Raw genomic sequence first — 22104 nt, 5'->3', positions numbered from 1 at the left:
GCAGGAGGTGGCCCGGCGCCAGATCCGACGGCTCCGCCGCCCGCCGTCGCTTTGCCGCGCATGCAAATACGCCGCAATTAACTCGCTCGCTCGCGCGTGCTGACGGCAGCGCGGGGAGGTTCGAGAGCGCCATGAAGACGTGTCGCTTCAAATGAAAATGGACTCAAAATTGATCTGTCTAGTATACATCAAGTCATTTACAGTAGAGGTTAGCCGGATCGATCCAAATATCGATATTGTCGATACCAACCCAATATCGATATCGGTTCGATACTGACGCTAAAATATCGATCTCGTAGTCGTTTCTGAGCAGCATATGATAAAGTATTTGTTTACATTCCTTTTTATATGATCACTTTGTGCACTTTAAGAACGTTAAAAACTTATTTTGTCATGGTTGGAATGTTTCTGGCGGGGAAAACATTGATAAAGTATTTTCTATTTATCAATTAACTGTCCTCATTTTGTCCCTTCAAAAAAAAAAGAAACATCACAAAAACACTTAAAGGTTGAAATTTGATTGTGATACAGCTACTTATTTATCGAAATGATACCAAACACTTGAAGGTTGAAATTTGATTGTGAATACGCAGTTCACTGAGACAGGAACCTTAATTTTAAAAAATAAAATGAAAAATCACGGTATATACTATAATCGTTAACGGCGATACTGGCCTTGTGTTTACTTGGTATCGGATGATACCAAAATTTGTAGTATCGCACACCACTAATTTACAGGTTTTGCACAAGCTTTTTCACATAGCGAACCTGCAAAATTGCCTTCTGCACAGACCCCCGCCAAGTGTGACGTTGCCGTATCTCGTGCATGTTCACATGGCTGTTGCGGCTTCCCGCATTCAGATAACAACCCGACACGACGTCCCCCCCCCCATCCAAAAAGATGTCACATGTCAGCTTTTACAGGCTGGGATGCAAACCCAACACGCAGTTTTAGTTTGAGTGGCCATTTGCATAATTCGCACGGCGTGTTAAGCGATGCGTCGGGGTAATAATCGTGCCGGTCAGGGTGGCGAGTGTCCACAGGCAGGCAGGCAGGCGCCGTCAGCGGGCCGAGCTTTCAGAGCTGTCGGCCCGGCGGGATTAAAGTGTCAGCCTTGGGAGGTTTTCGGTCTTAATGGAATTTCCTCTAGAGTGGACACCACGCGGCTACTCTGTGATTAAACGCACCCGCTTGTCGCTTTCCCAAAAAACAACAAGCAGGACCAAAGGATTTCATGGCATTTTTGTTATAAAAATACGGTTGTCCTTCCCTATAGTCACTATTTTGCACTTATTGTAGCTTCAATACGTTTGTACATTTGTTTTATTGTACAGTATTCCTCAACTTCTGGATAAAAAGTACACGCCGTTAGCTAACTGAATGTAGCTTCCCACCGCGAGTTTGAAGAATAGCCGATACATGCCCGCGCAAGCCGCTAAAGTCACGGGGCGGCCATCTTGCTCCTCCCACCTCACAAGCAGACGACTGTATAGGATGTCATGCCAAGAAAGGTTTCTTGGGAGGAGCAATATGGCCGCCTCGTGGCTTCAAAAGTCTTGGCCTATCGGCTATCCAGTCATATATTCAGATCAGTGGACGTGACTGACTTTGTCTGCATTTTACAGCGTGCAGATCACAACCTGGCTTAGCAGGCCACGCCCCTTAAAGGCACACATCCAACACACGAATCATACGTCCATAAGTACAATTATCACACTTTATGAAATGAACGTTTGGGTTTACATTCACTTTCAATGCAGTGCTATTTTAAATGTTGTACATTTTCTACTTTTTGGGACATTCTCGTTTGTTGTGAGATTTTTCTCTTGTCGGCTTGGCTCGTTAAAGTTTGGTCAACCTTAATAGAGACGCCTCATTTTGTTGACAAAAAGCCAGCAATCTTCCAAAAAGCAAACATCCTCAGCAGCTCATTTTGCGCCCGTGTTTGCTCTCCGCCATGTTAAATGAGGTCATCAGCGCGCGCATTTGCATTCCTTTCATCTGCCAGTGGCCCCTAAACCAACAAATCCACGTGCGTCCGCGCGGACCCCAATTTGCCGAGGAAGCTTCTGTTTTGCGCTCGTCCTCATCGATCGCCAAACGACTGTCGTCCTTTTCAGCGGCTAATCCGGGAAAAACATCCCTCCTGCTCGCGGGGCCCCTTTTGTGTTCCACTTGAGTGGAAATTTCTCTCGTCTTTGTGAGTGGGCGGCCGATCGTTCAGATTGTTTACAAAGAGCAAACATGAAAGAGAAGACGTACACAAAGATGCCTCTCGCTGCTTCTCCTGTGGCCCCTTTCACGATGCCAGTCAACTTGTGTGGTGGGAAAAAGCGGGTGAGGATGATGTCGACTATATTTACAGGCGAGAAATAACGTCAAGGCAGCTTGGGCGGATATTCCTACAATCGAGCACTGAAGTCATCCCATGAAAATAGATTTTGGTCCACTTCGCTACACTCGTGTTTGACGATGTCGTGTCTACTAGGAGTGTGACGAAATATCAATATCGCAATAAATCATGATACTTTATCTCCCGATAGATGATCGATACGCCGACACAAGTATTGCGATATTTGCAGTTAATATTCAGCCACTACAACGGCTCCATTGTTGATGACTTATTGAGTAATTACTTGGCGGGCCACTAGGGGGAGCACCTCAGAAGAGTGGTAGTGAAGTGGACGGAAATCTTCAGGCGAAGAAGACTGATGAGCTTATATGTATGTGTGTATGTATATATATATATATATATATATATATATATATATATATATATATATATATATATATTATATGAAGTGTTATATTATTTTATTATGATTATTTTATTATTATATTATAAATTATTTTTTTAAATCTCTTATTTGCATTATTTATTTATTTATTTATTTATTATTATTATTTATTATATGATGATTATTATTATTATTATTTTAATTCATCTTTTATTTTTATTATTTATTTTATTTTTTGATTTATTTATTTATATTATATTATTATTAAGAATTATAACTATTATTATTATTATTATTATTTTATGATTAGTTTTATTGTAGATTATGGTGGATTTATTATTACCTGACCAATATATATCGATAATTGCGGTATCGTCATACCGTGAGGTAATCGTTATCGTGAGCCTTGTATCGCATAGCGTATCGTATCGTGAGGTAGTGTCTGTGACTTTGAATGTGTGTCGCTTGAAAAGGCGGGGCCTGACCCGGTGAGTGACGTGGGTGTCAATGAAATGAGAATGCTAATGACGCATTTTGATCGTTCGATTGTGACAATTGCTTCCAACGGAGAAGAACGGGCGCATTTTCGGCATTAAAATTCACACCGCTGATGGAAGTCGGGTCAACTTTGTTTACTTTCCACGCGGCAATTGAGAAACAAAGCTGTGGAAAAAGTCTGCTTCAGTGGTCAGTGTGGAAGGGGCTGATGTGTGTAAAAGGCTAATGAAACTCAGCAAAAAAAAAAAACTCCCCTCCACCAAATCTTCCTGCCAAAATGTGAGTCAGCTTCCCAGTCCTTGTTTGACTTTTCCCGTCTGTCATAACCCCGCCCCCCTCCGCCCACCCCTTAACGACTTTTGCGATGGCGCTGGGCCGGGGGTCCTGAACCGAGCGCATTTCTTGCAGAGGGGGCCCAACCCTGGAGCAGCTCGGCCACATCGTCTCCGGCGAGGGTGGGCGGCCGGTCCCGGGGGGGCCCCCCCTCTTCAACCGACCTGCAGGACCCCAGTAGAAACAGGAGGGCCCACCCCAACTGGGCCATACTGGGTAACAACATTGTGTCTGTGTGTGTTCGTTTTTTGCATTTCCATATGAAGGGGCCAACGCCTGCGACGTTAGAGACTGTTGATTCCTCGTCAGGGTGAGTTCAAGGTTGCAAAAAGCATCAAAACTCTTTGCAAAAGGTTTGTGACCTTTAAACGAACCCTGACGAGAAATCAACATTCGCTACCGTCTTCGCAATCGCTCACCCTTGAGTGGGATACGGGCTTTAATCCTATTTTTGTGGCATTTTTTATTTTTCTCTCAACGGAAAGCTCCGCACTCGTTTAGATTTTGTTTTTGTTTGTTTTTTTGCGAGTACAAATAGTTCAGTTACGGAGACTTGCAAAACACTACTCCACACATGAAAATCTGCCGTAAATGTATAGAAATACCTACCGTAAACGTATGTAGTCTCGATGCAAAGCTCCACTTCCCCGCTCTCAGAATATGTTGGAATTATGTTGCTATAACAAACGGTTCAGGAGTTACGGTAATTTGAACTCACTCCCCTCTGACGCGTGACTTCCTCGTCCGCCGCACGTGACATTCTGCCAACTACCGTAATGTATGAGGTGTCGACGTAAAGCTCCGCTTCTTTGTTTTCGGAATCCGTTGGAATTACGTTGCTCGCGCTAATGATTCAGAAGTTACGGTAATTTGAACTCGCTCCCCTCTGACGCACGACTTCCTCGTCCGCCGCACGTGACATTCTGCCAACTACCGTAATGTATGAGGTGTCGACGTAAAGCTCCGCTTCTTTGTTTTCGGAATCCGTTGGAATTACGTTGCTAGCGCTAATGATTCAGAAGTTACGGTAATTTGAACTCGCTCCCCTCTGACGCATGATTTCCTCGTCCGCCGCACGTGACATTTGCCAACTACCGTAATGTATGAGGTAACGACGTAAAGCTCTGCTTCTCTGCTTTCGGAATCAGTTGGAATTACGTTGCTAGCGCTAACGGTTCAGGAGTTACGGTAATTTGAACTCGCTCCCCTCTGACGCACGATTTCCTCGTCCGCCGCACGTGACATTCTGCCAACTACCGTAATGTATGAGGTATCGACGTAAAGCTCCGCTTCTTTGTTTTCGGAATCCGTTGGAATTACGTTGCTAGCGCTAATGATTCAGAAGTTACGGTAATTTGAACTCGCTCCCCTCTGACGCACGATTTCCTCGTCCGCCGCACGTGACATTTGCCAACTACCGTAATGTATGAGGTAACGACGTAAAGCTCTGCTTCTCTGCTTTCGGAATCAGTTGGAATTACGTTGCTAGCGCTAACGGTTCAGGAGTAACGGTAATTTGAACTCGCTCCCCTCTGACGCACGATTTCCTCGTCCGCCACACCTGACATTTGCCAACTACCGTAATGTATGAGGTAACGACGTAAAGCTCTGCTTCTCTGCTTTCGGAATCAGTTGGAATTACGTTGCTAGCGCTAACGGTTCAGGAGTTACGGTAATTTGAACTCGCTCCCCTCTGACGCACGATTTCCTCGTCCGCCGCACGTGACATTCTGCCAACTACCGTAATGTATGAGGTATCGACGTAAAGCTCCGCTTCTCTGCTTTCCGAATCCGTTGGAATTACGTTGCTAGCGCTAACGGTTCGAAAGTTACGGTAATTTGAAAAAACGTGCTGTCAGGGACGACAAGTTCATCATTTGAGGGTTAATGTCGGTTCCGATCATGGTCAACGAAGTTGACCCTGCCCCAAAGGTTTCAAGACCTCTTAAAATGTGACCTACGTAGTAGTCAGGGCTTGTTTTCAGATTGGTCTGTAACAAAACCAACAATAGTTCTTGTGGTCCAAACACATACCGGGGCATCAACGTTCTGGACCTCTTGGAAGAAAAGCCAGCTCTTCCTTTCGTCCCAAATGAATTCCAAACGATCCCCATCGTCAATGTGGATCTGGTAGTCATAGTGTGGGACCTCGGCGACCCACTTGAGGGAACGACTCGGCCGTTGAGGCAGGCGACGGGCGTCCGACGGACGTGTCCTTCCACGAGTCCCCGCAGCAGATGCGCTCCCCGCGGCAAAGGCCCCGGAGACGAGATGGATGGAGTGACAAGAGGACGTCCAATTTCTGATGGTCCCGCTGTGTCATGGCGCCATTTCCATTTTTAGAGGGCAGCCGGGACGTTTGAAAAGCTTCTCGCGGTCCAACTCCGGCCGTGACGAAGATCTCATCGTCTTCCGAAAATCAGTTCCAGCTCCCGTTATGGACGGCTTACGACTGAACTTTTGAAGTGTGTGGTTTACGCTAACAAGGTCGCTGCGAGCCTCAAAATGCTTTCAACAAATCAAACTTGAATTAAACAGCAAAGTCACTTGGGATTTGTCACGTACATTACGTGTCGTACCGACAACTTTGCATTCGAAAATGTTCCTTTTCCTCGCAATCAGAAGAAAGTCATACGACTAAATTTCCTGGAAAAGGAAGTGAGATTTTTTTTGTTTTTTTCTTTCATTTCATTTCTCCATCTGCAGTCCAGCGTCGAAGCCGTTTGAGCGCACGTATTTGTGATTGACGCGATAAGTGCCGCCCTCCCTCCCGCCGCCGCCGCCGCCCGTCACGGCCCGACTGCTGGCACCGCGTCTCCTCCGGCATTCCAGATTAATTAAAAAGGAATCCGACAGGAATGAGGGAAGCATCCGACGGGCTTAACTGTAAACGCTGCCCGTCCCCCCGCCCCACAAAATTGTCATCTAAAAGCCGTGCCGGCGATAATTGACGATTTGCGCACGTCCCAAAGAGGATTTGCAATAAATGAAATGGATTCGCCGCTTTTTTGCTTTTTCACGTTGCGTCGTCTGATTGTCACTTCTTGTCTGGCTTTACGCCCTCAAGACACCGCGCTCCCATATTTAATATCAGCTCATATTTTTTTATCGCCGGCGTTGTGCCAGAGGAAGCAGGTTTGGCTACAGGAGGGGAAAACATTTATTTGAGTAGGCAAGACGATTTACTGGACGTTTTTAGAGAAATTGCAGCGCATGCAGCTTTGCTTGCAGGAATTCGCTCAAGTGGACAAATGACAAAAAAAAAAAAAAAAAAACGTGCAATTTTTTTTGTGTGTCCAACCATCAAGTGTGAAATGAAACAAGCCAGCTATTGGGATGTCCCAAAATCCTCATATATATATATATATATATATATCGACATGACGACGACGATATATTGTGACAGTTTTAATGTTGCGATATCACAGTCAAAAATGTCTTAAAATGAAAACTTAGCTCAGTGTAATGTTCCAAACAAAATCTAATTTGCCAAGCGTGAGCCACTACGCTTTCCTGTCATGAAAATCAGACTTTTCCAAACACAAAGAAGCTTCGGGCCGGCCTCCTCCTCCTCCAATTTTCTTCTGGCGTAAAGTCCCGCTGAATAATTTGAACCCTTGTGAGAGGGGGATTATCTTTTTATCGCGCCTCAGAACACAAAATATGAGCGGGAGCGTTAATGGAGGCGTCCGAGGTCGTCAAAGTGCCGGCGTAACAAAAGAAAAAGGTCAGCGGGTGGCACTTCGGCTTACACGCTCGCGTCCCGAAACTCCACGCGTATGCGTGTGTGCGAAAGGGGCCGGCCCACATTGGTCGGCGGCGCGCTGCAACTCCAGAGATTTCCATGCAAAGTAGCGGCCGCATCTTAACTCGGGGAAGTGAAGGTTGAAATGTACTTGCGCCGGCAAATGCGCTTAAAAAAAAGTGAGCGAGGTGAAAAAAAAGGAAAAAAAAAAAGAAGCAATTTCCTTTCCAAGTGCAAAGTCAAAGTCACGAGTCGGCGCCAAACTCCGTCCCCGAACGGCGAACTGACGGTTCGCTCGGGTAAATGGAGGCGCTTTCAATCGAGTCGTAAATGAAACGTGATGGAAAACTACTGCAAGGCGACAAAGTACACGTTCGACTGTAAACAACTACAGTGCGGCTCAGACTCCGAATCAAGGTTATTAACTAAAACAAACGAAAAAATTAATGTCATCTCACAGCAGCCAATAAAAAAGCACCAAAATATGATGTCGCTCCCATGTTTGTTTTTAAATTTTGCGCACAAGTAATACACATTTAAAAAAAAAACTAAAACTAATACTGAAACTAACTAAAACTAAGCATTTATTAAATAATTAAAACTAATAAAAACTTGACATAATTACGCTGAAAACTAATTAAAATTAACTAAATTTTAGAAACACAAAATACAAACAAACTAAAATGGAAAAATTCCAAAACAATAATAACCCGGGTTATCTGACAATGACAGAGCGATCGTCGAGGACCACTTGAGAAAGTTTTTTTCACGAGCTGAAATGTGCTTAAAGAGTCTGGGAGGGGTTAAAAAAAAAAAGAGGTATCGTGTTGACAATCACTGTAAATCTCGAAACGCTTCATTATAGTATTAAGCCATTGAATTTTGGTGCCCATTTTCCGCCTGAATGAAAATCCAAAATCCACTGAGCAAGTCCACGCACTTGATTAGCTTTAGTAGGCCGCATAAAATATAAGATGTGCTTCACGGGCTTTATGTGTCGGGGGGTGCGTTTTGAAATTGTAAATCAGGCTTGAGGAACAGATGTGTGTGCGCGCGTCGACCCGACAGCGAGCGCGACTAATGTTAGTGTCTACACAGCAGCTCGTGTGGCATATCAAGTAGCAGCAAATGGAGTGTGTCATGGAAAATCAACTCCGCCGTCTACTCACTTGGACCAAAGCGAGCGAGCGAGCGAGCGAGCCAAGCAGCGAGTGGGCCAACCCGACCGACCGACCGCCAGCCAGCCGGCGAGCCGCAAATCCAAACTTTCGCGCGGCCAACTTGGACGCGTTTGAGATATGAAATCGCAACTGTAAACATTTGGGGAAGATACAGTACATCCCAAATCACAAAAAGAATTTGCAAAGTTCTTCGTGTTGATGCATTATTTGCAGATCAGCTTTTTTTTTAAAGGGTTCTAATGCTAATTGTTTTAATCAACCAATTAAAAATAATAATAGTGATGCAATTAACAATTAGTTAAGTTAACGAGACTAAGTGCAATTTGTGGAGAAATTGCGTGGGAATGCTGAAAGCTGAATGGTACTCGCTGAATGCCTATGAAGGATAAATTATGTTAAAATTACAAAGTAGTAGTAGTAGTAGTAATATTATTATATGTTGTGTATTTATGTTTTTATTAGGGATGCACGATAATGCTATTTTCAACCGATATCGATAACCCACTAATTTAGATAATGCCGATGCTGATGACCGATAAGACGATAATTGTTGTTTTGTTTAAACCTTAGCATTAGCTTAGCATTAGCTTAATGTGCTAACTAAGGATTAGCTTAGCATTAGCTAAACATTAGCTTAACATTAGTTTAGCATTAGCTTAGCATTAGCTTAGCATGCTAAATAACTGCAAATAACTGCAATTTCCCCCCCAAAGTTAAAACCTTCTTTCAGAAATCGGAGAGAAGCTGAAAATCTGATTTTTTTTTTAATCGATTGTGATTCACCAATAATCAAAATAATTTTCGCTCTAAAATGAATGCAATCCAGATAACTGCAGCAATATGAGTTTTTCTTGAAACCAATCAAATGTCAAATCTGTCCACCTTGATGACGTCATCAATTTCCCATCCTGTGATTGGTTGGTCAGAGCAAAACTGAGCAAAACTAGCAAAATCGCCATCTGCGCACATGAATACTTTTCATAAATCATGTTCACAAATCCAAAACGTGATGAGATCAGTATATTTTTGTCAACTGCTGCAACATGTTATTCGGGTGTAAATATCTTGAAGAAGAAAAAGAGCAGAATCTCGCCAAGGCTAAAAATAAAGCAAGCAGGTGGGAAGCTTGACGCGCGCGTTAGACAAAAAGCGGCTCCAAAATGAATGCCAAGCGGTGGGGGGGGGGGGGGGGGGGGGGTAATCACATGACCCGTCCGTCATCAGCGTAATTGCTTGGTGGCTGAAAGCGAGGACGTCAATTAGCTCAGCAGGGTTGCGAGTCGGTCGACGCCGGAGATCTGAAAGCAAATCGTTTTTCCTCCCAGGACGGCAAACCGTTGCTTGAATTCAAATTTGAGAGAACGGAATCAACAGCCGATTTCAGCCTCTCGATTAAAGACACAATATATTTGTCTTTAGAATTTTTTTTTTTCCCCAGCCCAATCTGCTAAAGAAACGCTCGGGCTGATAATCGTCAAGGTTAAACCTGTTCAATATTTACGATCCATGGATTGTGTGATCGCAAACATTTGGTCTTAAGCAGGGTACAAAGATCCCGATCATCGGGCCAAAATTTCGCCTTATTTCCCGCCTTCCGATTGAAGTCAACAGAGGCTTGTTGATGAGATGATCCTGTGGTGCGCAACGTGCTAACATTGATTTCCCCTCTCCGATATGCTCGTAAAACGGACTTGTGTAGGATGTGTCAAGAAGTAGTCATTTTCCTGCCAGAGCTTGTTCATGGCTAAGGTGTTGTACATAAATACTGATGAGCTAAATTTGACCATTTTCCTTTAGCGTGCTACGCTAATGCTAAGTTATTGCTAAGTTAGTGTGCTAAACTAATGCTAAGTTACTATGCTAAGCTAATGCTAAGTTAGCATGCTAAACTAATGCTAAGTTACTATGCTAAGCTAATGATAAGCTAATGCTAAGTTAGCATGCTAAGCTAATGCTAAGTTAGCATGCTAAACTAATGCTAAGTTATCATGCTAAGCGAATGCTAGGTTAGCATGCTAAGCTAATGCTAAGTTAGTATGCTAAGCTAATGCTAAGTTATCATGCTAAGCGAATGCTAGGTTAGCATGCTAAACTAATGCTAAGTTACTATGCTAAGCTAATGATAAGCTAATGCTAAGGTAGCATGCTAAGCTAATGCTAAGCTAATGCTAAGTTAGCATGCTAAACTAATGCTAAATTAGTATGCTAAGCTAATGCTAAGTTAGCATGCTAAGCTAATGCTAAGTTAGTATGCTAAGCTAATGCTAAGTTATCATGCTAAGCGAATGCTAGGTTAGCATGCTAAACTAATGCTAAATTAGTATGCTAAGCTAATGCTAAGTTAGCATGCTAAGCTAATGCTAAGTTAGTATGCTAAGCTAATGCTAAGTCATCATGCTAAGCGAATGCTAGGTTAGCATGCTAAGCTAATGCTAATTTAGTATGCTAAGCTAATGCTAAGCTAATGCTAAGTTAGCATGCTAAGCTAATGCTAGGTTAGCATGCTAAGCTAATGCTAAGTTAGTATGCTAAGCTAATGCTAAGCTAATGCTAAGTTAGCATGCTAAGCTAATGCTAAGTTAGCATTAGTATCAACAATGGTGGTATTGTCCTATCGTAAGATAATCGTTATCATGACCCTTGTATCGTATTGTATCGTGAGGCAGTCACAGGTTCCCACCCCTAATTCGAACCGTCACTAAATTACCGTAGTTGTTAGTTGTACCAAAAAAAATGTCAGTCGTGAGTTTGCAAACGTTGATTTCCCTCACCAATTAGCTTTGCGACATGTGAGCCGCAGGGATCGTCGAGGAGCAAAATCAGAACGCTCGCGCGTCCTCTCCGGAAAGCCGGCCAAGGGAAATGAAAACGGGAAGATTTCCAGGGATGTGGACGGTTACGCAACGTCTTTCTGGAACGTTGTCAAGTTTGTTTGTCCCTCGCTGGGCCGTAGCCTCAATAAAAACGCCAAATTCTGGACACTGGCCAGCGGCGGAATGGAGTGCCAGAGCACTTTTTTTTTTCTTTTTTTTTTTCCCCGCTCACCATGACACACCCGAACGTGCACAAAAAACCTTTCACAGGTGGATTTTGTCTGGAGATCAAAAAACGAGAAAAACCACCCGGGAGGTTAATCGCACTTATCGAGGGAGGGCGGACGGATTAAAAACGCTTCTTCCCCTCCAAAAAGCCGATTTTACTTTTTACGACCTTCAACACCTTTTAATATTTTGTCGTCATTTGCAGTAACGAGCCCACCGAGTGCGACTCCAACATTTCCCGACTGGCTTCAGTTTATTAGCGTTCGTGCAACGTGTTGTTCAAAACTAATAAAAATGTCTTTTTCTTGTAATCTACAAGAACATTTGCAAAAATGGATTCGAGACTGGCGTTTGTCCTCAAATGGTCCCCTTTGTTGTGTTTGACAAGAACACATGAAGAAAAAGAAGAAGAAAAAAAAATGGTTGAATGGCGTGATATTCAGCAGATGGAAACGTGGGGGGCGGGGCTATTAATTGCATGTTATGTGCGTGCGTGTGCTTGTGTTTGACCCAAATGTGCACTTTTGAAGGACAAAGCTCGTCTGTCAGACGGGACGCTCAATAACTTCAAGCCTGCGGACATTATGGAATTGGACTTTTTGGCAAAAAAAAAAGAAAAAAGAAAAAATCCCGTTCTGTCTTAATAGTAATAAGGGTAATAATGATCATTAGAAACATGTGGTGCAATGAATTGAAATGTTCAAATGTAACTTACGATGTTGCAGCGTTTTTTTGTTGTTGTTTTTTTTGTTGTTTTTTTCAAAGCAGACACTTCAACAAAAGAAAATCATTTAATTTTTTTCCTTTTTTTTTTCAATGAGCTCATTTTGGTGAGATGATTTGGTAGTTTTTGCTTTTGGGTAGTATTAAAATTTTGATTAAGTATAGTTTTTAGTTTGGATTAATTTTAGCTTTTAGGATTTATTTTATACAGGAATTTCTTATCCACGATTGGGGAAAAAAAGCATCCATCCGTCCTCTTTTTTTTATTTTTATTTTTTTAAAATTGAGATAGAGAGAGCGGTGGAGATAGATAGATAGATCGATCGATCGATCGAAATAAGAGAGTCAGACAGATAGTCAGCAAGCTCCCGTGTGAAAAGAATTGTGGAAGAGGAACGTGAGTTTTGCGTACGTTTTAATGAAGGCACGGGGGTGTTGAGTGCGGATGGAAGTCGGCCACGGCGCATTGTGGCGGCCCGCTGGCAGCGCTTGAAAGAGAATCTCTCCTTTTTGTTCTCTCCAGCGTCCTGCCTCGTCTCGTCTCGTCTCGTCTTCCTGTAACCGACTTCAGGAATTTCTCACGTGGACGAGAGACGATAACATCGATAACGTTACGGCCACTCGTGTCACAAAAACAAGCTCAATTGTTGACCGACGTTGCCGGTCATTTTGTACTTTCACTACAATTGATTCTCTTGAAAACTATTAATTAAGAAATAAAAATAGGGCAAGAAATCTAATTCCGATACTTACTTACTTCCGATACTTCCGATTGACATCGTTCAAATATCAACTTATCAAATATCAAAAATCCACGCAAACCGGACGGTATGTATCGTCTGATTCCACATTACTTACAGTGCTCGCACAATTTAACGTTAAATATCCAACTTTTCTCCATTCATTTTCAATGGGACTGTCATTGAACTTTTTCCAAGTCCCACTTGCCACGCCCACTTCCATAGATGTAACTGATCATCATTACCAGCTCTCTCATGCTGCTTAGTGGCGCACTTGGTTCAGTGCATTGCCCAGTAACCATGAGGTCCGGGGTTCGAATCCCACCTCCGACTGTCGATTGCCAACATATTATATCCATGGCAATTTTTCTGACTGATATAAATGTATACCAACTGACTCATGTCAGGAAATGCATTAAAATATCACTGAAATGATTAAATGCATATTGAAATGGATGATAATTTTAGGATTAGATGCATGTTAGTTTGCACTTTCAGACACTTTTCAAAATAAATACGCCTGAACAAGGCAAGTTATCACATTTGAGTACTTTCGATGGTTCGATACCAACTGACTGTAGTATCAGGAAATGGATTATCATTTCTCTGAAATGATCAATTCCCACCTTGGACAGATTGCAGTTCAAGTTTTCGTTTTATTCATTTATCTTTCAATTTGCTTCATAAGCGTTCATCTTTCGCCATTCCCACGCAATTTCTGCAGAAATTGCACTTAGTCGAGTTCCATTGGGAGTTAGTTCGACAGTCATTGTACGGTTTCATTTAATAGTGTCGCCATTTTTCTTTTTTTTTTTAATTTATGTTGCTGCCAGTTTGAGGTTTTGCTTGATTGAGGAACATCTGAAGAACTTCCAGTAAAAAGTTCAATTTCCTGAGTTCCGCAAGCAGAACGACGCTCGCGAATGGTCGCTCAAGAGAAACGCAAGTTGGGGGGGGGGGAAATCGGCTTATATTTTAAACACCCCACCGTGTTGTTTATCTTTGCCATCATCTTTACGATCTGTGAAGATCTGAGCCGGACCAAGCGGGACATCTGGACGCTGTCTGCAGGACAAGAAGCGCTGTCAGCCCGCAGGATTCATGAAGCTTCTAATGGGTCGCAAATGGAGCAATTAGATCAGGACGCACATCTGCCGTCACTTTACAAAAAGAAAAAAAAAATAATACGCTGGTGTTTGTTTGTGTGTAAATGCCAGCGAGGAGCCCCTCAGGTGTTAAATGTGTTTAATGTTTACATGCCGTGCGCTCCGTTGCAGTCGCCGTCGACGCTTGATGACATCCAGGCTGACTTTCAAACCTTTCTCACGTTATGACGTCTTTACCGTACAAACATTGACTGTGCTTGAATCGGCGCTTGAAGGGAAAATATCAACTCGGCTAAACATTGTTAACAGAGCACTTTAACAACATACAAATAAAGATAAATAGCGTGTCAAAAAAAACGAACCCCGTAATATTCTCATCATCGGGTCAATCGGGATGACGGATGCGTTCATTTCTCCCGTGTCAACACACACGGACGCGTGTGCGTGCGTTTTATGCGTTCCCGGATAAAACATCCCGTCGTAACCTCCGCGCTAATGCTTCTGTAATGAATATCCATAAACCACAGCCAGGCATGTGGGCAGGACACACGCGCGCTCGCATAACGGACAGTTATGCCGCGCTCGCGTACGCACACAAACGTATAACGCGCGCACACGCGCAGGTCAGGTCTCGCTGAGTGGTTGCCATGGTGATGAGAGCAAGATAACCTTTGAAATTTGTTTTGGTTTGTTTGTGTGGTTCAAATGAAGTCAAAAAGTCACAAGGTTAGCCTTTTAGCTCGGCGGTGAAAAGTTGTTTGCGGAACTTCAAGGTGTCATCTGATGAATGTGAGTTTCAAGACGTGTTGATGTTCTACAGACAGTTAGCATTTTAGCATTTAGCTATGTAGCTTAGTGGTTGAAAAGTTGTCTTTGAACACTTTGGAATCAAGGTGTCATCTGATTAATAAGAGTTTCAACACTTGTTACCGTTCTAAAGCCATTTAGCATTTTAACATTTAGCCTTTTAGCGTTTGACTGTTAGCTTAGCGGCTGAAGTGTCACCTTTGAACACTTTGGAATCAAGATGTCATCTGATTAATAAGAGTTTCAAGACGTGTTGATGTTCTACAGACGGTTAGCATTTTAGCATTTAGCTATGTAGCTTAGTGGTTGAAAAGTTGTCTTTGAACACTTTGGAATCAAGGTGTCATCTGATTAATAAGAGTTTCAACACTTGTTAATGTTCTGAAGCCATTTAGCATTTTAGCATTTAGCCTTTTAGCATTTGACTGTTAGCTTAGCGGCTGAAGTGTCATCTTTGAACACTTTGGAATCAAGGTGTCATCTGATTAAGAAGAGTTTCAAGACGTTTTACAGCCATTTAGCATTTTAGCATTTAGCCATTTAGCATTTGACTGTTAGCTTAGCGGTTGAAAAGTTGTCTGATTTCTTAACATCTTGCTGCCATTCAGCATGTTCGTATGTTAGCATCTAGCTAATATTAGCTAGCGGTGAAAAGTTGACTGAATTAATCTTTTTTTTTTGCGGTCACGGTGTCCTCCACTGCAGCCATTTAGCTGTGAAGCTTACTGATGAAAAGATGACTTTTTTTTTTTTTTTTAGTGGTCAAGGTATCGTCTGATTGAACCAAATGAAAAGAAGTCTTGAGAGCGGTTTGTCGCCCTGCAGCCATTTTAGCGTTTAGCTGTCGCCGAGCCACGAAAAGTTGCCCGGCGGAACTTTTAGCGGTCAAGGCTTCGTCGTCTGATTGAAGCAAACGAGATGAAAAACGAGGAGCTCGCCGACGTCTTGCGGCCGTTTGATTTGAAGTCCATCAAAACGCATCCAGACGTCGGCTCCTTCGTTTAATCGGGCTCTCGCGCCGTCAGCGGCCGCAAAGTAAAAGCCGCCGAGTGGCGACGGACCGGCCGCTGCGAGCGGGCCAAATGGAAAGACGACGTTTGGGCGCTCGCTTGAGTGCTTTCTATATGCGCTGATTGGGAGGCAAGGTTGCGAGCGCCAGCAGAACGGACTTAAGAGTCAACACGGAGAAAAAAAAGAAAAAAAAAGAGAGACGGGGGGGTTGCAATAAACGATGCTCAAGTTTTAGCTCAGCTTAGATTTGTATTTTCTTTGTTTTGTTGTGCTTCTGTAAAGCGCTTTGTGACAGCTAAGGCGGTTTGAAAGCACGTTATATGGAAAGAAAGATGGCTTGACTTGACTTGACTTAAGTGTGACAGCAGCATTATAGAGGAACAAAACAAAAAATAAATAGAGTGGGCCTTGAGATAGGAGTCGAATTCCTTCCCTGGCCATGTTTGTAACTCAAAGCACTTCATGTCAATCTCAAATCAACCTTCCACATTGAAATGAATGGAAATTCCCTTAATGTGTTCAAGCCACACCCAAAAAAACAACATCAAAATGTTTTTGTTATGCGTTTTTCAGAAGGAAACAAATAATAATAGCGTAATATTGTTTTTTTTATGATAATAATGTCATAGTACCTCCACATAGGTGCCATTTGTCTACGGAGTTTTCCCATTATGTGTTAGCGTTAAGCTAGCAGACTTAAGCTCTGTGGTTGTAATTCTTTATGTGCAACAATTACTCAATGAATCGACAACTAATCAATGATTTTATTAACTGAGAACTATTTTGATAATCAATCAATTGTTTAGGGACCTTCATCAATTTAAAATTGGCAAAATCCTTTCAGCTTCCCAACAATTTCTGTCGTCCTCGACGGATGCAGACTGATTATCGTTGCGTTTAATCAAAACTATTTGCAAACATTAACTTTGGAAAACAACGTTTTTTACGTTTTTGCTCATTTTCTGATGAATGTTGTGGAACAAAACAATAAAATAAATCAATATAAAAGATACAAATGAAGATTTTTTTTTCTTTTAAAAATCTGACTCATCAATTATTCCCCCCAAAAAATCATAGACACGATTCTGAAAATAATTGTTAACTGCAGCCCTTCGATGTACATTAGAAAGATGAAGGTAACGATTCTATCGGGTGCAGAAAAATTCAACTTCATAAGTTGCACTTATTGATATATTCGAAAAATATTTCCATGCGCTTTGTGCGCTAATTGGAACTCGGGCTGCAGCTATCGATTATTTTACGGTCAAGTCGATCAATGAGCGACCTCATCGGATTTGATATGTGCGCCTCATTAAAGTTCATTTTCGCGCTTGGGCTTCGAGGCGCCAACGTCGATGCTATTGTGGTGTTAATTGTGCATTCGATCTCCGTTCGCTGCGTTTTTTGTTGTTGTTTTTTTTTTTATCCGATATTTTCATTTAAGAGCTCATAGTCGTAAAGGTCAGAGAAACGTAGTGCGGATATCGTAACATTTGAAATCGTTTCAGTGCACGTCCTCCCTGCACAAAAATTGATGATTCTGGCAATCGCGCTTCCAACAATTTAAAGAGACTTTACGGAAAAGTTTGTCTTGTGTCCAAACGGTCGCGTGCCAATCAAGTGTCAATATTTTGTTACTAGTTCCTAAAATGTTTCAAATTGTCCAGTTGGACCGATTCGTGGTGTCACAATTTGGCAAATTGACATGCTAGTAAATTTCACCGACGACGACTTGACGACGAGGCCAGCTGAAGATCCGGAGCCACTTTCGTCTTGCATCCATTGTGAGAAACAAACGAGTTGACAATGTGCCACATCGATTCAAGTGGAGTGAATGAAGTGCTGCCTTCATCAGTGAAAATGCTGTTGCGCTTTTGTATTCCCACACTCCGGACTTCACGACCATAATAAGACGCTAGCTTTGTCCCCGGTTGTCATGGTGAGCCGGCAGCCATTTGCATTAGACAAGCCCCGCCCCCTCAAAACAGGCTCAACCCCAAACCAATTCAATACAGGGCCAGTATCGCCGATATGATAAATAATTTTTTGAAATTATGTTATATATATTTTTTTTTTATGAAGGTAGCTGTATTATCGAATTGCCAATTCACAATCAATTTTCAACATTTAAGTGTTTTTGTGTTGTTTCCTTTTTAAACAAAGGACAAAATTAGGACATTTATTGATAAATACAAAATACTTAGTTCCCCCCCCCCCCCCATGAGTGGATATTTGCAAGTTATGAGTTCATAATTCTCCAATTATGAGTTCAGATAATAGCTCGTCATGACTTCATCTTCCGTTAATGCATTTACAAGTTACGAGCTAACAATTTGTCAATTATTTATTCCAAATCCTTCTAAGATTTACAATTTATTCGTTCATCTTTATCTAATGTATTACAAATAGTGAACTAACAAAAAGTTATGATAAAGTGATACCCAGTTTTCATGTGCACAAAGTGATCATCGGAGAAACAAAAACTTGATCACAGACTGTCGAGAAACCACAAATGCAAAATGAAATATTCTGCCTTCATGGCGAGCACAATGACGCTTTTGTTGCGACGGGAGGGAAGCGAGTCATCGGCGAAAAGCGGCCAACCGCGCGCTCGTTAAGTCAGACGTCTCATCGCCGTGACATCATCGGGCTTTCCGCCGCCAGACGACCGACGTGTGTCCACCGATTGCATCGTCGGCTCGTGAGGAAGACTCGGATCAGGAACCGGGATCCGCTTTTGAGGGTCCGCTTGCGTTTGAACGACTCGCGTGTACCGAGTCAAGCATGCAAATTGGATCGGTACTTCCGGGTTCATTAAACGGTGGCTTGATGAAGCTGTCACGTAAGAATGACGGTTGCCCTTCAACTCAACCCGATATTTCAGAATCTCGCCAGAGTCGGCAAGTTCAGAATGTTGGGAGAACCAGAGGAAGGATCAAAGGAAAGAAAGTGAAGCGGTCGCCACGTGAAGGTTTTTTTTTCTTCTGTTTTTTAATCGGTGCTCGGGGAATCTGGCACGCATCATGAACGCCGTTTGTGTTCATTTCAACTGGGAGAGATCGTTTTGATCGACGCGTCTTCATATAAGGACAAATCGCCAATTTCAAAGTCTTGTCCATCATATTTCCCGCCTGTCTCAACTGACTCCGATATACACCGAGCGCCCCCGCAAGCGCTTCCGCTGGTCCCTCGGTGGACGTGAAGCAGGCCGGCGACAAGACAAATGCGGACGCCATGTTTACAAACGGGCAGCGGTGCTGGTTTTTCGTGGGTTGTTGTTAGTCGGGCAGAAGTGGCCTGTCAGCATCTTTCACTCACTATGTCATCGGACCAGTTTGACTTTAAGGACCCGATTTTCGTGCCCGGCGCAAGTTTAGCGCAAAGTGCAGTCGATCTGGAAGCAGAAATTGGCTTGCTGGAGGTTTACAAATGGAATTTGTCTTTGAAATTGGACTTTCAAGACTGGGTTAAGGTTTCAAACTGTGCTTTCAAATTACCGTTTCACAAATATGCAAATACGGCTTCAAAATACAGCTTCAACAAAGGTTTGTTGAGTTTCAAGCCAGGATGAAGGATGCAACATCCGGGTTTCAAATCCAGCATTCGGGTGTCAAAGTCAAGTTTAAGGCTTTCAAAATAAGGTATGAAGACAAAAATGAGATTTTCAAAACAGGATTAGGATTTCAAATTTGGGTTTCAAGCCAGCATGAGCATTTGAAACGTGGGCCAAAAGACAGCGTGAGGCATTCAAAGTCAGGTTCATGTTTGAAAGTGGGATTAGGGTTTGAAAGAAGCAAGGCAGGTTTTTTGTTTGTTTTGGTTCCAGCAGCGAGCGAGCGGTGGAAAAGCGTCAGCGAATCCTCGCCGTGATTTTGTCTTTTATTGTGGCGAGCTCAATAAAGTGGCAGGCGAGGACGAGCAACTTGTGCCGACTGTTAACACTGCAGGGATCAATTACAGCAAATGCGACTTGGGCTATTTGCCGCCGCCGCCGCCGCCGCTTTATTGCACTGGGACGCTCGTTATTAACGACACACAAAGTCGGGACCCCTGAGCGCCACTTCAGATACCAAGAACACACACACACACAAAAAAGAAAGGCCAGCCAGACTTCATCCTCGTTTACGCACCGAATTTTGGGGGCTTTGAATGCAACATGCAGTTAAAAACATTTTCCACTTTAACAACAAATATGATGACTTTTTTTTTAAATATATGTATTAATATTGGACAGCGTGTGGGAATTCATTTGTTGGGAGTTGAAATCTATTTTTGGAGTTTACTTAGATATTTAGTTCATGTTAACATTTCGAGCGTGTTGAAAAGTACAAGTTTGAAATCCTCACCATGTGTTGACACGCAAATGATGTCACTTGAATTTGGACTTCTCCAAACAATATTTTCAAATTGTATTGATGTATTCGTCAAGTCGTATTTGTGTATTTTTAAAGCCATATTTGTGTAGTAGTTGTGAAACCGTATTTGTGGAGCCGTTTTTGTGTACTTCTGAAACCGTATTTGTGTATTTTAGAAACTGTATTTGAAAGCGTGTTTTGAAAGCATAGTTTCAAACCTCCAACACTAGATGGCGTAATATTTTAACACTGCACACGAGTGTCGTGAAAAATCAACGCTGACAACAAGTGTCGACTAGTGTTTATTTTCATCGGAGTTGTTTTAACTCCATCTCAGTGTAAAAAAATGGACACTTTGAAAAGTGTTTAAAAAATAATTAAAATAATACGTTTAATTGTCATATTTTGTGAACAGAAAGTGTCACTGCAGGACGCAGGACGAATTCTCACGAGAATTTTGTCAGTGTGGATGTCGGTGGACCGTCCCAGCATTTTTGTAATTAGGGGGAGTGAGCAATGCGTCCAGGGGGAGGGGACTTCCGAAGGGGGGGGGGGGGTCATCGGGACTGGAGGAAACAGGAGACGTGATAATCCATTTGTGGCAGCATCGGAAACGTGAGCCACCGGGGGGGGGGACCAGGCATCCAGATGGCCCCCGACCCTCCATGTGCGTGCGTGCGTGCAATGACATCTGGCTGGAGTTCATCACATATTTGCTGACCCAAGAGGGCGCTGTTCACATTCATTGATACGCTTCAAGTCCAACATCCTGGCTGACATGTTTTGGAGTTTTTGGCCGGCATTGGGGGCTGAAGGCAACGACATCGTGTTCATAGTTTGCTTTCCATCTACCCATTTGGATTTCATTGTTTTTGTGAATTGTGAAAAAGTCACTGAATGGAAACGCCAGAAAGTCGAAAAATGGCCCAAAAGTCGCCAAAACAACCGCATAAAAATACGTTTTACGTTTGGAGGCAAGATTATTTGAATTAACAAAACTAAAATTGTTTTTAAAAATCCAAATTTTGTTCACCAAATAAAATAAAAGCTAAAATGCTTTTTTGCACATGATGTTTACAAAACTATAATTCTAGCAAAAATGTTCGCCTTTGGGAATGTGAATTGAATGCATCAGCCTTTTTGGGACGATTTGAAATGTGATTTCAAGTACATTTATTTTGATATTAATCGTAAAAAGGACATTAGAAAACGTGTCACACGGAAGTGACGTCATCGAGCAGCAGCCAAAATAGAAAAACTCATTTCAAATGACGTCGCTCGCCTGCTGGTTTTTGAAACTAATTAATTAATTAATTAACTAAAACTAAAACTAATTAGCCTAAAAAAAAAAAAAAAAAAAAAAAAAAAGAACTAAAATGAAAAATTCCCAAACTATAATAACCCTGTTTGGCGGCCATGTTGCGATGCATAATTTGAACCAAGGAAAGCAAAAAACAAAAACCTTCCAAATTGAAAGGAAGCAACGAAATCGGCGAGTGATGATGCCGCATTTGTGGCTCGTTTATGAAGAAGAATCGGCGACGCGTGAAGCAAAAACTCTTTTGTTTGTCACGTGAGCGGCGCGGCCGTTTTGGGGGGTCCGATTCTGCGTGCGTGCGTGAAAAAGCGCAGATTGGCTATCGATCGTCTCTTCCCAAACAAGCAATCCCGCCGTTTCCTCCCCCGCTGCCGCATCAAAACAGGCAGTCGGCCCTCCCGCCCCCCCAGGAGCCCAACGATCGATGCCAAATTGCGTCTGGTCCAGGTAGCGAGCGAGGTGGCGTCCGCCGACGCCGATGAAGACGAGGGCCGGCCGGCCTTCCTC

The 22104-nt window shown here is 42.7% G+C and overlaps 1 protein-coding gene across 3 annotated transcripts in view; it reads left to right on the top strand.

Moving 5' to 3' along the window:
• The window catches only part of gfra1a (gdnf family receptor alpha 1a), a 52945-nt gene that overhangs the window by 16474 nt on the left and 14367 nt on the right, over positions 1-22104 (top strand). For 2 of the 3 annotated variants that reach the window (XM_077494564.1, XM_077494566.1), the window contains exon 4: positions 3646-3786. The exons of the other annotated variant lie outside the window; for it this stretch is intronic. In XM_077494564.1, the coding sequence (XP_077350690.1) occupies positions 3646-3786 (141 nt within the window). The remainder of the gene's footprint in view (positions 1-3645; positions 3787-22104) is intronic. 3 annotated transcript variants of the gene reach the window in all.

Source organism: Festucalex cinctus, chromosome 14 (assembly GCF_051991245.1).
Source record: "Festucalex cinctus isolate MCC-2025b chromosome 14, RoL_Fcin_1.0, whole genome shotgun sequence".
Classification (NCBI taxonomy): Eukaryota; Metazoa; Chordata; class Actinopteri; order Syngnathiformes; family Syngnathidae; genus Festucalex; species Festucalex cinctus.
The sequence above is the reverse complement of the archived record's forward strand: the minus strand, read 5'-3'. Positions and strand labels throughout refer to the sequence as shown.